Genomic DNA, 14,557 nt, shown 5'->3' with positions numbered 1-14,557 from the left:
TGTCCTCCCCCTTACCGTTTTCTGAAAGACTTTTCTTGCTTTCCTGTATACCTTGGGAGAAAACACACATAGTGTAATGCAGTAGAGGTTTCAAAACTGCCTTGCTGTCCAACTTGTTTGAAATTTGGTTGCTGGATTAAAAAAAAAATGTAATTTTTGGGAACTATCAGATGTGGAATAGCATGCTGCTTATTAACCGAAGGGGAGGGGGGGGGGGGGGGGGCGGGGAAGGATGAGAGGATTCCCTAGGTTTAGCTTCACTGAGGAGGAAAAAGCTTTTCTGTGAAACTAATCATTCTGGCAACGTACATATGTGCGTGGCATAGACCTGGTTGCGGCTAATGGGCTTAATACTTGTTTTATTTGCTCCTTAGCGTAGGTCGTCTGCCCTCTGTCCCCACAACTGCTGTACATTTTAGTTAGGAGACCAATGCTTTGTCAGGCAGATTTGTAAGCAGAGATAAATGTAAATGAAAAGCTCTTGAAGCAGTAAATCTATGCCATTTTTAGGACAACTTTATGGAAATAGAGCTGCAATGGTTGTGGTAGGTGGCGTGTTAGAAAAGAGTGGGATACGCAGCTGAAGTTTGGGGTGTGGGGGAATTTGCATACCGCCTGTTAGGAAGACTAGCCTTGGGATACTGAGAAAAGAGTGATTCTTCTTTGAACCGTCTGTCTTTCAGCTCTATAAATAGGATGTTAGCTTACAGAAATCCGTAATATAAACACTAGATAGTCAATAAAATTTTAGATTTTTCAAACGGGAACTTGACTACTTGAGAGACCTAACGTAGTAACAGGGTAGAATCTTGAATAGAGAGCTTGATGAGTAGAAGTAACTGAGTCTACCAGAAACTCTGGAAAATGTGAATGTTCCTTTTCTCTTGATTTATCTAGTGTTTCTCATATACAAGACAACATGCCACCTATTGATTTTTAGAAGTAATTGCATTCTTCTGCCCATTAAGAGAAGCAAGCAGAAATTCTTCTGAGCACTTTTATGATCCTCTAACGTACAGGCCTCTGTTTTCTTCTAGAGTAGATCTCATCCAAACCCAAGTGGTGTGAGTACAGTAATGCACATGTAGTGAAGACTAATGGTCTTCCCCTGTGAGCTGGAAAATGAGCTGTGTGCGCTGCGCTGGAAGTAGTGCATTGTTTGACACTACAAAGCAATAAAGCTTCTAACTCCATCTCCCTTCTATCAAAACTCAGGGAAAGCATATTGAAAATTTTCACACAGAACCATTTTCATACACAAAATTATAACATGTTTAAAGAAAAGCTTGCCGAAGGGTAACAAATCTGGATTGATCAGAAGAAAGAAGAGCATTGGTGCCATGCGGTGCAATTGAAAGACGTTGGAAATGGTCCATTCTCAGTTCGTTTCTGACCTCCAGTAAGTCAGTTCCCCTCTGTGCTCAGTTCTGGTCCCACCATATGTTGCTCACCAAGTGAGTCTACAAACATTTGAAGTTGTGTTGCTTAGTCAGGCACTGGTCTTGGATGAGATTTCTATGTTCTGTTGTAATGCAAAAAACAAAAATATAATGGAGACTACTCATTGCAAAATAGTCTTTTGTAGTATTGATTCTCCAGTGAGGAAGCAATGAAATGAGCTATTGTATTTAAATGCTGAACTTTCCCCATTCTTGTGTTGACTGTCCTCCTTTCCAGCAGGCTGAGGGATGGTCACAAATGAAGACATTTGCTGAAGCCACCGCTTCCCTTCTGATTTAGTTTTTCGTTTCCCAAGGGCAGAAGTCTGCTGTTTTCTCCTGAATGAAACACTGCCAAATGGGAGTGTACCAGCTGCCTTCTGCCCAGAAGAATAAAGTTAAAAGTAGGCTATTATTGCTTGCTGGACAAAACGTTCGTGTGGAAACAGAACTGACTTGCCTATTTGGGGCTCTCTATCTCGTGCTGAAAAGCTGAGGAGCACCGAGAAGGAGAACAAGTATCTTTTCAACGTGGTTCACTCTTGCAAAGAGACATCTTTTAGATTCGTAGAAGAACTAACTTTCAGCCCTTTCCAAAAAAAACTAGTCTTGTATCCAAGGAGTTTTTTTCTTATTTATTCCTCCCCACCCCCTGACTGTAGCATTCTCCAGAACCAGGTTGGGAGAAAGAAAATCAACCTTATGGACAGAGAGCAGAAATCTGGTTTTATTTTGTGGGTTTTTCCCTCCTCCCGCTCCCCCTTCTTTTCCCAGTGTTGCATGTGCTGCCAGTACTGATGACTACCCAGACACTTCTGAGTAGGACATCTCACTCTGCTTGGGACAGTTCACATGTGCTCACCAGGCAGACATTTGTCTGTGGTTGGCTCTAAAACCACAAGTTCCTGAAGCTGAAATTGCAACAAAATTTAGGAGTTTTAATCAGAATAGTATTCCAAAAAGCCTTTGTCCAGTTACCTGTTAGTGTTCAAGTGGAGTTCTGCGTATTCATGTTCCCCAAAAAATGGCATTGCGGCGTTACCAGAACTACTGTAGGATGGCTTAGCTTTTACATTTCGTGGAGCTTTTTTTCCTCCTCTTTATTTAACTTTTCCTATGTTAAAATGAATAATGCTGACACAGTTATGTACTGATAAATACAGGGCAGTATGAAGTTGATAGAGTCTTGCTTCGCTGTATTAATCGGCTAACATTTAGCCTTAAAAAAACCAAGCAAACTCAGAGCATGGTTTCCTTCACTATTTTATTCTAGTTGAGTGATTGCCTTAGTAATTGTATTTCTTATATATGTCTGTGTTTTTTTGGGACGCATTGGTATTTATCATGGATGTAAGTATTAGTGACTGTATCTCAAAGAAAATTACCATGGCTGGCTTCACCAATGCTTCCCCTGCCCCGGACCCCCACCCAGTCTTCTGGAACTCCAGTTCATATCTTGGATATAATGGATAAAAACTGATATTTCAGCTAATGAAATTTTCAGTGACTCTCCTCACAAACTGCTTGTCCTGGCTCTAAAAAATGAGAAACTTACCTCAATTCATCCAATACTAGTATTACTTAAAAAAATAAAGTGAAGCACAGGTTTAGAAGCTATGCAAGATAAGAAGGATTCAGCCTGTGGAGAGCCTAATCCCATAGATCAGTAATACAGTATTTAAATCAATATATTTCCTGGCAGGACGTCAGTGCAAAGAGGAGCAGTGGGGTAACGCGATCTCCGATGAAGTGAGCAGCTGCGTTCCAACCTGTGTCAGACGGGCTTGTCTGAAGTTTCTGGAGGAAGGAACGGTACAGCGGGTATAAACATGAATTTCTGGAGGCAGTAAAGGTAGATAAGAAGGATAGAGGACAAAATGTGAAGGAAAAGCCAAACATTCGAGCTGGTTAGTTTTGGTGCCGAGGGTGAGTTTACCTTCAGGTTTTCTTTATAATTGCTCCTGTCCTAAAAATAACATATCTGACACATTACACGGTGGTGGATGTGGCAGGAGTAATTGGTTGAGCCCTTGATTCCTCTTACATTTTTGTGTATGGATCAGGAATTCTAAACTTCCAGCCTCTTCAGGCAGAATTCAAGATAAAGCTCTGGGTTGTAGAAAATCTATAGTGAGAGCTGAAATTAGTATGAAGCAGCACCCCTGAGCTGCTCTCAGCTAGCTTCATCTTAGCGTAGTGTCCCCGCAGGTTGTCCTTTGCTCAGTGTACTTCAGTTTTGTCGATGATGTACTCTATTTCTGAATATTTTACATGTGGTGTCTTCAGGAACTGTCTTGACCAGGAGAACTTATAATTCCTGGCATTACGGGGGAAATGTTGTCCTCTCCTGAGGCATCGGTGAAACCCAGCCTGCTTCCCCTTTCAAAACGCGAACAAGAGCCTGGACAGGACGGTACGGTCCCTGGAGTGTCCAGGGTGCAGGAAAACCTTCCTAATTCCCTTCAGGCTTCCTGGTGTGCCCCATGGGCATGCCTGGGCCTCTCTGGGGGAGAAGTGTCGGCGCAGGGAGCGAGAAGGACGGATCTCCTTGGTGGGGGGGAGCGGGAAGGATGGAGAGGAGGAAGGATCTTCATCCAAGCCAGCCAGTGAGGGTACAAGGAGTTCATTAAGTCTAAAAGAAATGTTTTCTGCCTCTACCACCTACTGCTAGGGCTGTGATGCAATGAAATAGCTTTCTCTCAAATCACTATAGAAGGTTCTTAGAGGGCAAGAATGGAAAAACTTCTGGTTGTAATGGCATTAATTACTGTTTTTTAAACAATTATTCCCTTCGGTGTTGCATTTAGTGGTTTTAAAGTGTTGCTTACTATTCCTAGTACATGGTAACTCTTCTTTACTGCTAAAAAGCAGAGATTTTGTATCTGAATACGAGAGTAACACATTCTAGCTGCATTACTGGCTTTTGTTTTGTTTTCTTCATTTCATACACCCCCCCCCCCCCCCCCCCCCCGCCTCCTATGTGTTTTGTTGTTGTGGCTGGCTTCAGTCTTGGCAATTTAATAATGAGAATCTATTAATGATGGAATGATTTACTAAGAGGCCCATGGCTCTGTGAAAAGAAAGATACAGTACAGTGTTCTGTTACTGCTGACGTTGAGACACAGGACAAATAGTTTCCAAAGGATACTTAAAAGGGAGAAGCTTTCACCAAATGCCTCCCTTGCACAAAGATGCCTGATTTGTATAGACTTTATGCAAACATTGTACCATTAGAATCATGCCTAACCATTAATAAATTAAATAAATAGCATTTTTGGCTTCCTGGTAGAGAATCTGATATTTCCTGGCTTCCCACGTCTGTTGCTAAAGCCAAGTTTTAGTTCTTTGAGAAGTTATTGCCTGGCTTGTCTTCAAGGAACACTTCTTGTGTCCCATCTTAAATGCTGAGAACTGACCATGTACACCGTGTTCTTACAGTAATATACATACAGCTGGTTTATACGGATTCTTTTTTGACTAGGTCTAACAGGAAAGTAAGGGGGGAGCAGAAAAACTTCTGGTAACAGGGATTCCCACAGTCAGCTGAACAGCTGATCCCAAAGGAGATCTCTTGTGTCTCTGAAGTTTGCAGGATAGAAACTGGAAAAGAGTGATGCAGATGGTCAAATGTGACCGTGTGTGTACCATGCCACAGAACTGTACCTGATTTAATCTACCCTATAATGTCTGCCCTTTGCTGGTAGTTGACCAGAAACCGTTTTCCAAGGCAAACTCTTCAGCTGTTAATTAAATGAATAATTTTTAAAGAGGAAAGTAGCTCTGAATTTATCGTCTCTCCAGTCGTTGGCTCTCACGGTGCTTTTGATGGGTGTAGGATAGGTTTATAGTACTGGCTCTTCTTCCACGTGCGTTTACAGGCTGAATCCATCCTAGGCTTCATGGTAGGAAAGTTCCATGGTAGGAAAGACAGGTTTTGGAGGTATCTTTTCAGTTTTTTAAATTATTGGCTGGGGCTTTTTTTCTGAACTCCTGCCAGGAAGACCTGGTGAAGGGGAGGTGATTGTATCAAACCGGTATCAGAGCACTGGATGCTTCCACGAGTGCTGGTAATGCCAGGTTCTGTGCAGGTGCTGCATGCTGAAAAAAACTATCACAAATCTTTAAGTTACATCTCTCTCTCTTTACATCCACCTGCAACCCTGAAGGAGGCCGATAGTGAAACAGGAATCCCCAGTCAGAAACTGCACCCTGAGCTGAGAAACTGGTGACAGCTTTGCAAACCAGAGGAAGCGGTGGAGCAGTCGCTGGGCACAGATGGATGGTGCCGTTACCTCCTGCCCTACCCTGCAGACCATAGCGCCGGCTTCTGCGCTGGGAGACTTCTCCAGAAAATGTGCACTTGACTTCTGAGGTTAAATCCAACACTTCAGTTCCCAGAGAGGTGCCCTAATGACCAAACTATAGGCTATTTCGGGGGCTACACTGCTGCCTGTGCTGCTCCGGAGCTGGATTGCTTTCAGGAATGCGTGAGTTATAGGGCCAGAAGGTCACTACGCAAGAGAGAGCCTGCCTTGGTAGATATTTTATGTTACACAGTAATTGGATACAAAGGCGAAATAAAGCTGAGGCCAGACACAGCGATCCTGGGTCTCCCCTCCTAGATGGGTGCCCTGACGTCCCTGAATTACAGAGCTGTGTCCTGGTGTTCCTGCCTCCTTGGCCAAGGATTTTTTACACTCCCGAGTACCTGATAGCCCAGCCCCAGCATGATGGGTTTGTTGAGTTTATGAGCTCATACTTGACGCTGATTTCCTTATCTCAAAGAGATAAAAACTTAGCATGTGAAATGTAAATGCAGCTAGGGCTGGCTTGGTGTCTAGTCTAAGGTTATTTTCTGCACCACCTCACACACTGGAAAAAGGGGTGGGGGGGGACTGGCAGCAGCTGGCAACGACCCTTAAGGAAGCTGAAAACTGTCCCACGGGAGCTTCTGCTGGCTGGGCCATGGGCACCCCCAGGTGCAGCGGGGGCGGTGGGCCCGGGCTGGCGTTTCTGCAAGCTTCAGAGGCGCTGGTCTCTCGAGGCAGTTCTGGCTTGCTCGGGCTCAGCCCCCTGTTCAGTTCTGTGACATCTAAGTAGGACAGAACTGCCCTGTTCTTGCCAGAAGCCAGATTCTTCTCCAGTACGTTTTGTCTTCCTTCTCGTCCCGCTCTGTCTGCAGCCGGCGTTCACCATGTTGCTTTGCATTCAGACTGTGTTTACCAAAAAGTTCTGTGTCTCTGAGAATACTGAGTTTTCTTTTCTCTTTGCATGTGAGCACCGAAAAATATATGTAGTCCTTGGCATGTTGCTGGCACCAGGTGACCTTGTTTGCACCCTTACTTGCTTGAATAGGGGGTTTGTGTGCCAGGGCTTAGAAAGGGGTGATTTGCAGGCTAGTAAGGGGCAACCCTGTGATTAGAAATTCCACGATCTGACAGGATGCACATTTGACCTGCTAGTGTAAAATAGATTATTATTCTATTATGTAAACATTTTAAGGTCCAGGTTTGATAAGGATCATTGACAGAAATAGGTGGTGCATTCCTACCTGTCTGTAGAAGTACTTGCTAACGTGTACTGCAGTGTTTCGTTTATAACCTTACAATAGTGGCTTTGATTAATAATGCTTTATTAGTTATAAATGTAGACTTACTGAATAAATCCTACTTACTCTGTTGAATGGCTCTCCATGCCTACATAAAACTATTCCAGTAATTAGAAAACTACTATAACATTTCTCTATATTGTAGAGTTTGAGTTGTGAGCCCTCTGTCAGCTTTCCTGAATTCCTACGTAGGATTTCTACTTGACCCCACCCCTGACACAAAAGGGAAACGTTTTCAGCTCGCATTTTGTGATGGGAAAGGGTGGGTGTGGTAAGACAGGGTTTACCGTAGAAAAGAGGAAGGGGTAGGGGAAAGTGTCTTTGTCCTTCTGATGTGGCTTAGGACCTGTGTTGTCCTTTTCCCCGCCAGGATCAGAGAAATGAGACCCGAGAGGCGATATCCCTGCTGAAAAGGACCAGCCTCCCTCCCTGAAGAACAGTAGAGTTATCACAATTGCTTTGTGGGCTTGCGTTTCAAGAGAAGAGTAGAAGAGTAGCGTTGGCATAAGGCATCTTGTGGAGACCCCTAGAAGGTATAGTCTTGTAACTCCCATGTCTTTTCCTCCTCTTTCTATAGAAAGCACAAAGCAATGGGGATCAATTGTTTTATCTACTACTGAAATGCAGCCATCGGTGCAGAATAACACGAGAACAGTTTGAAAGGAAGCGTGGAACGCTATATTCAACTGAAACTAATTACCTGATTAGGTTTTGGCCTGGCCGTGTGGGTTGACATCCAATGGTCTTGGCGACAATACTTGCGAGCAAAGCCAAGTCTAGTCTTGCTTCATTTAAAGACTCTGGACAAAACTTCTGGACTTTTATGCAGAATGCTAAGCAGTGTGAAAATAGGCCAGTGCTTTAAAGTACCCATGGCTACAGTGGGTGTCAGTGGGCAACTGGCATGGTTGCAGATGAATGGGCTGATCTGGGTTTTAGAAACAGTGGCTTCCCTTTAAAGACGATTCTCTTTCAAGCACACACTCTGGTGAAATTTAACTCTGCCTCAGAACATCCTTCATTCACAGCTATAGGATTAGCACTTTCTTTCCCTTCAGCGCTTCTCCCCTTAGAAATTTAGTCAAAGCCTGACATTGAGATCTCGTAAACTTAGAAAATCGCCTGAAATTATGTTGTCTCACCTAGTCTGCTACAGTAGTTCCTTCACTTTATCTCCATAGGGGTTAAATGTGTTAGGTCTGCTTTGTTAGGTAAGACCTATTTGCTATTGCTGTTGTTATCTTCTCTTGCACTTTTGCAGCAATGACTCTTTCAATCTGTTGGTGTCTTTGTTTGGAAACGGGCATGTTTTCATGTTAGGAGTATCTATGCACCATCTCAAGTGTCTCTAGTGTGAGACATACCTATATTTACTGGTATGATGGTATTGTTTTCATCTTGGCATCTCTCTAAAGGAAAAATAAATAAATCATTACTTGGAAGGATTTGAAACTTTACTGGGAAGAGAGGGATGAGTCTTTCATCTGTATGCTATTATAAAAATACAGTTCACTAAGAACACTTTCAGAAAGACTTGAAGGGTCCTTGCCTCCGAATAGGAAGCTTCTGGGCTGCACCCACTTCTGGCACCCTAGAGACCCCCTGTTCCCCCTTCCCAGGGAGAGCGGCATGAAGTGAACTGTAAAATGAGTTGTGGCAGTGCACTGGTGAGAACTGACTTTATGAGGAAATTTAGTATGTCTACTCTGATATCCTGGAATCGCACCGAGACACATTACTAAAATGAATTGGACAAGTGGTTGATGAAAATCCAAGAGTTGGTAAGGGATGCTCCACAGAACAAGAAATCCTAAAAGACAACCATAGGAAAAAATATTTTTGCCAACTGGCTGACTATTTTAACTTAGCAACTGGCTTGTGATCTAACCTATTCCTTAACATCTAAAATAAATACTGAATTCTCTCCTGTTTACAAACCTTCTTAAACCATTTGCCTAAGAGGCATCGCGCTAATGAAGTCAAAGTTGTGTTTAAGCATTTCCTTTTACTGGAAGAATAAATCCATCAAGTTTTCGGCCTCCCACAAAGGCAATAAATGCAAATCTGTAAGTTCCATAAAAGCCCCAAGAAACTTCAGAAGTAATTTAAGATAATAAAAATCGGCTTTTGGACACTTCTCGCTACTTCTGTGTGGAATGAGGCTGTGCGGGGACTCGGGGGCTGGGGAGGCAGATGGGAGTTCACCTTGTGTAACCGGGCATTCCCTTCCCTTCTCCCCCGCCGTCCCCAAATCAGCTGTCACGGTGTTGGCAGGAGTCTCTGGAGCCTTCGCTAGCCAGGACTTTGCCCAGCTGTTTGGCCCAGGATTTCACAGAGGAGGAGGAAGCTTTTCTGGCTGGAGCTTCTGTAAAGTCACTTCTTCAGCGATCGAAGCAGCACTGTCCCTGTGGGGGGAAAGCAAGTAGTGGGAGAGCTCGCAAGGCTGGGGGGGAGCGATGTGACTTTCACAGGGCTTAGCAACTTCGTGATAAGTAATCACCTGAGAATAGAGCTAATCTCCTGGGGAAAGCTGTTGGGACTACAAAGGTGGCAAGATCTCTGCTGCTTCTAAAAGCAGGCGTAGAAGAGTTCACCGCCGTTACAGTTCTGTGGTTTGAAAACGTGTCTCTCCTAACAGCTGCTTGTGTTGCTGTTTGCAGGATGATTTGGAAATTCGCCTTGTCCGTTTTCCTGATGGCAGCGCTGGTTCGAGTCACGGACACGAGGAAAAACCGTCCGGCGGGCGCCATTCCCTCCCCTTACAAGGACAGCAGCAGCAACCACTCGGAGCGGAGGCAGCAGCTGAATAAGGAGGTGCTGGCCTCCAGCCAGGAGGCCTTGGTGGTCACCGAGAGGAAATACCTCAAGAGCGACTGGTGCAAGACGCAGCCCCTGCGGCAGACTGTCAGCGAGGAGGGCTGCATAAGCCGCACCATCATCAACCGCTTTTGCTATGGGCAGTGCAACTCCTTCTACATACCGCGGCACGTGAAGAAGGAGGAGGAGTCCTTCCAGTCCTGCGCGTTCTGCAAGCCGCACAAGGTCACCTCTTCCACCGTGCAGCTGGAGTGCCCAGAGCTGGACCCACCCTTCCGACTCAAGAAAATCCAGAAGGTCAAGCAGTGCCGGTGCATGTCTGTGAATCTTAACAACTCGGGCAAACTGTGAGAGCAGGCGTGTGGCTACTGCTTGGTGTTGCCCCCATCAGATTTACTGCTGCCTCCCCTCTCCCACTGAGCAGACTGTCCATTTCGTCACTTTGTTTCTTCTTTTCCTTCTTTTTTTTTTTTTTTTTTTTTTTTTTTTGTCGGTGTTCTGTTGTCTTTCAGGAGGCATCTCTCGAGCAAGGAGAGGCTCCTTGCCGCTTGCCGACTGGAATAACGCTGTTTAATGGGCTGTGTGAGGCACTTCACCATCAAGTTTCATTGTATTTCCAGTGTCATTTGGCGGTTGAATCTGCTGGAGTGGAGCAGGCTGCCAGGAGTTGCGATCGATCCTCTAAGTAACCAGTTGGCTGAAACCAGCATTAAATGTTTCCACTGTGTGGAGTAAAGCCCTCTGCCCTACACTCCAGTCCCCTCCACAAGACGAGGACGCCTTCCCCGTGCTTTGGGCCGGAGCTCACCACTCCCACTTGGAAGTGCTGGGGCGCTGCCCAGGGCTGGGGGACGCAGATGAGGGACGAGTAACCTGCGAGAAGCAAGCGAGGCTCTCTGACGAGGCTCATCTCCTCAAGACAACTTTAATTGTGCAATGACAAGCGGTTCGGGGCTTCTTGTCTGAAGGCAGATAAGGAGCGAGGGGAAGAGGGCGAGGCGCTGGGTCAGCCACCGTCACCGCGGAGCAGACTGAGGGTGGGTTCTGATGCTGTTGTGTTTAAGAGTATATCCAACACGTGGTCTCTGCAGCAGTGTTTATTTTGTAACCTAGCTATAGTAAACAGCTGTTTAAAGTATTATAGACCTAGCCATGTATATTTTTCTTGTGGCAGAATGTGCCGGAGATTAAAATACGTTGAGTAAGAGACTCGGTTGCTAGGTCAGCTGCCTGGCTTAAAATGGACATGGTTTAACTGGGCTTTCGGTAGGTTTTTGTGTGTTAGATGTGTGTGTGTGTGTTTCTTACTCCAGGAAAGACAACACCCATGTATGACCTTATATTTATGCCTGCTCAGACCAGGGTAGGTGGGAGGGTAGTGGGAGAGGAGCTGAGAACACTTAAGGGAACAATGTTTCCCTTAAGGTATAAAAGCACTGTCGCACAAAGGATAAAATTTGGTCATGGCTGGACTGAATACAAAAGCTACATCAGTGTCATCAGGTTTTGGGAGTGGTGTCTCTCCCATGATTGGAAACCACGTTAATGTGTTAGTGTTAAAGGACAAGCCCATCAGTCAGTGCCGCTGGAATGGGTCACAGCTGTAGGAGCAGGGAGAGAGTAAGTGGTAATTGCTACAGTACTGGTGGTCCGCGCGGGTTTTGAGTTCTACGTAATCAGTGTCGGTGAACACTTGCAGTTCATTTAAAATCATACTGTGTTGTTATTCAGTTGATGGAGTTTAGCATGTCCTGTATAATCTGTTTGTTACAGATCAGAACTGTATTAGTCCCAGCTGCATTAAAACCCCATGTCTCAAAACAAACCAGCCCCTTCCCCCCAACCCGGAGCCCATGCGTGCTCAATTGTCTGAAGCTTACAAATTAAAAATGACACGCCGACTCCCTGATGCATGTCTCGCAGTTCAGCATCTGCATCTCGTGAAACCAGCTTGCGGTGGGAGCCCTTCCCCACCAGCCTCTTCACATGCAGCCGCTTCAGCGGGTTAACGTGCCTGGCCCCTGCTGCCAGCCAGGGGTACAGTGCCACAGGTCGCTGTTCTGTGCGACAGCCGGCTCTAAGAGGCTTTTGGGACTGAGCTCCACCAGAGCTCGCCAAGCGGTTTACGGGGCTCGGGGTGGGCAGGGTGAGGTTGGTCAGGTCTGTTAGCCTGATTACGTGAACGGCTGTGGCTTTGCTGCTGTGCTCTTTCAGCGTGTCAGCAGGGCACGGGGAGGTTCCTCGCATGGGGATTGCTTTATCAGCGCTTGCTGCTGCCCTGCCAGCATCGTGCCAGCCACCAGGCCAGCACCGGTCAGGCCAAGCTCGAGCACTGGTGTAGCTGCGGGGAGCTGGGCGGGGGGGTAAGGCGGCAATAACTACAGTCAAAGACTCCTGGGATCTCAGTCTCCACTTGAAAGAAATGAATGGGAAGTCTGGCATTTTGGACTAGAGAACGAAAAGCACCCTAATAACTTCAGTTAAAAAAAAAAAAAAAAAAAAAAAAAGTGCAAGAATCTTTATGTTTAAGCTATGCCCTGCCTGGGTTTTTCACCAGTTTGCAATATGAATATGCTGCAGCTTAAAGCTCCTTCTAGGAGCTGTGTTTATGTAAAAACTGAGTTGAGCTTGTAATGGTTAAAACTGTATTTAATTCTTGTTTTATAAATGAAAACAAAAATGAAGAAATGCTTTAAGTATAATGTAATTATTTTATAGGTCTACTATTAAATTATAGATTAAATAATAAAGCTACTCTAGGGTTATATGGCATCCAGGTTTCCCGGCTTTGCTTCAACACCTTGTGTCCAGCTGCTCTCTCGTCAGTATATTCTCCGGCTTCCTTTTGACCCTACCAGATACAGGCTCACCTTGACAGCTTGGGAAGACCTAGCTACTTCTTCCCTTGTCCCCCACCCCCTCAAAAGTACCTGCAGGGCAAGAGGGAAGCATGAATTGCACTAATCCTAGATCCTGGAGTCGATTCTGCATGCACAAATTCTGGGGTTTTTTTTGGTGAACTGACAGGAAGGCAACCAAAGCTCCACCACTGGCTGAACTGCTGGCATCATTTGCGGTAAGAGAAGTAACTATTACCCTGACCAAAGTGGTTTTGCTTAAAATATAGCGAGATCCTTATGTAACAGGCACCAAACTACTCAGGGAAGGGAAGGGAAAAAAAAAAATAATGAAGTATATCTTAAGATACAGGAGAATTTTATTGATGGCTTTCAGCTCTTGCATGAATACAGTGTATGTCTGTCCAAAGGTAGGATAGTGTTCTGTGTTCCACCCCCCCCCCCCTTTTTTTTTTTTTCTTTCCTACCCAGATAAAAAATACTTGCAAAATAATCTTGAAGAAAAGCTTCAGTGAGGAAAGGGAGTTCTCACACTAAGGAACGAGCCTCCACATGACCAGAAGAGATGCCTGTCACAGGTCTTGAAAGCAGCAGGAGCACCTAGCGCACAAGGAGCAGGGGAAGGCTATTGTCCTTTATGGCACTATGACACCGGCATGAACCCTTTGCTGTCTCCTTCCCCATCTCTTGCCCGAATCCTCTCAGGGTTCAGGAATTTCATGGATTTAAGGACTTTTCCCCCCCCCCCCCTCTTTTTTTTTTTCTCCTTTCTTGTAGTAGCTTTTAAATCCAAGACTTAATATTTCGCTGTGCTTTAGCTACCTGCGTGTGGTCAGGGCCCTCTGCTCAGAACTTGCAGGTGCCTCTACCAGTCGGCTCAAAAGGAGCTCAGGCAGCCATCTCCTCCCATACCCCTCTCTTGTTTCCACCTGCCTCTTTGCCATGCTCCTGCTTCGCCAGTGGCTTCATTGCCCAGCACCCATGTGCACCTCCACTGTTGGTGGTGCAGCCCAGAGCCCATGTCCAGCTCACCCAGCCCCTTATTGCCCACCTGCTGACCCGCCATACCGCAGGCGTACGCTGCCATCCAAAACACTCCCACTTGCGGAAATGATCCAAGAGCAAGGCAAGTCTCCTGAGGTAGATGAAAAAAAGCTTTAAATCAGCTAGATTCAGTATTGCTTAGTGATGCTGTGGGACAGGGGAAGGAGGGGGACAGTGAATGTCAAGCTCTGCCACCCCATGGTAGTGTCACCCTGGCAGGGCTCCAGTTTGGGGTTGAGTGACAATAAGTTGGACCTGCAGCTGGGAATAAATGAGAAAAAAGTGCTGACACTGTAAAGATCCTTTATCTTCAGAAAGATGCCTTTTTTTTGAGGCAATGGACTTGCTCTTGGGTCCCTTTAAAGTAAGTTGGATGGACATCGGGTACAGCGCAGGTACCAATGGGTCTGTCATAAGCAAGGTAATGGCTTGAAAACCTTTTCTGTGATGTGAATCCCATTTGATTGGTGAGTGGCAGACCTGAAAGGTGTGAGACATGGGTTTCCGTCTCCTCTTTTTGCTGACTTGATCACACAATCTTCAGAAAAACTCAGCTCCATCAGTTTTCACTTATTCTGTCCACAGCGGTTTAAAATAGATGTAACTTAAGTAATTGATATAATGGGGTTGGCACAAACTGGGCTTTTGCTTGTTAAGCTAGAGTATGCAATGAAATAATTGCAATGCAAAGACTTGCTATATCTTCTCTCAATGAAATTAGCAACTGTTTCCAACATTTTTAGCTGAAAAATTGGGCAAGAAAAATATCAGTCTAGAAGATGTCACTAATT

The 14,557-nt window shown here is 45.3% G+C and overlaps 1 protein-coding gene across 3 annotated transcripts in view; it reads left to right on the top strand.

Moving 5' to 3' along the window:
• The window catches only part of GREM2 (gremlin 2, DAN family BMP antagonist), a 54,253-nt gene extending 41,201 nt beyond the window's left edge, over positions 1 to 13,052 (top strand). For 2 of the 3 annotated variants that reach the window (XM_080389775.1, XM_080389776.1), the window contains 2 exons: positions 7,418 to 7,580; positions 9,708 to 13,052. In XM_080389775.1, coding sequence (XP_080245901.1) covers positions 9,709 to 10,215 — 507 coding nt within the window. In that variant the 5' untranslated portion in view covers positions 7,418 to 7,580; position 9,708 and the 3' untranslated portion in view covers positions 10,216 to 13,052. The remainder of the gene's footprint in view (positions 1 to 7,417; positions 7,581 to 9,707) is intronic. The other variant, XM_080389777.1, reaches the window with a different exon arrangement.
• Positions 13,053 to 14,557: the final 1,505 nt, after the last annotated feature.

This window comes from Falco punctatus, assembly GCF_963210335.1.
Source record: "Falco punctatus genome assembly, chromosome: 5".
NCBI classification, from domain to species: Eukaryota; Metazoa; Chordata; class Aves; order Falconiformes; family Falconidae; genus Falco; species Falco punctatus.
This window is presented reverse-complemented; position numbering and strand designations above follow the sequence as displayed.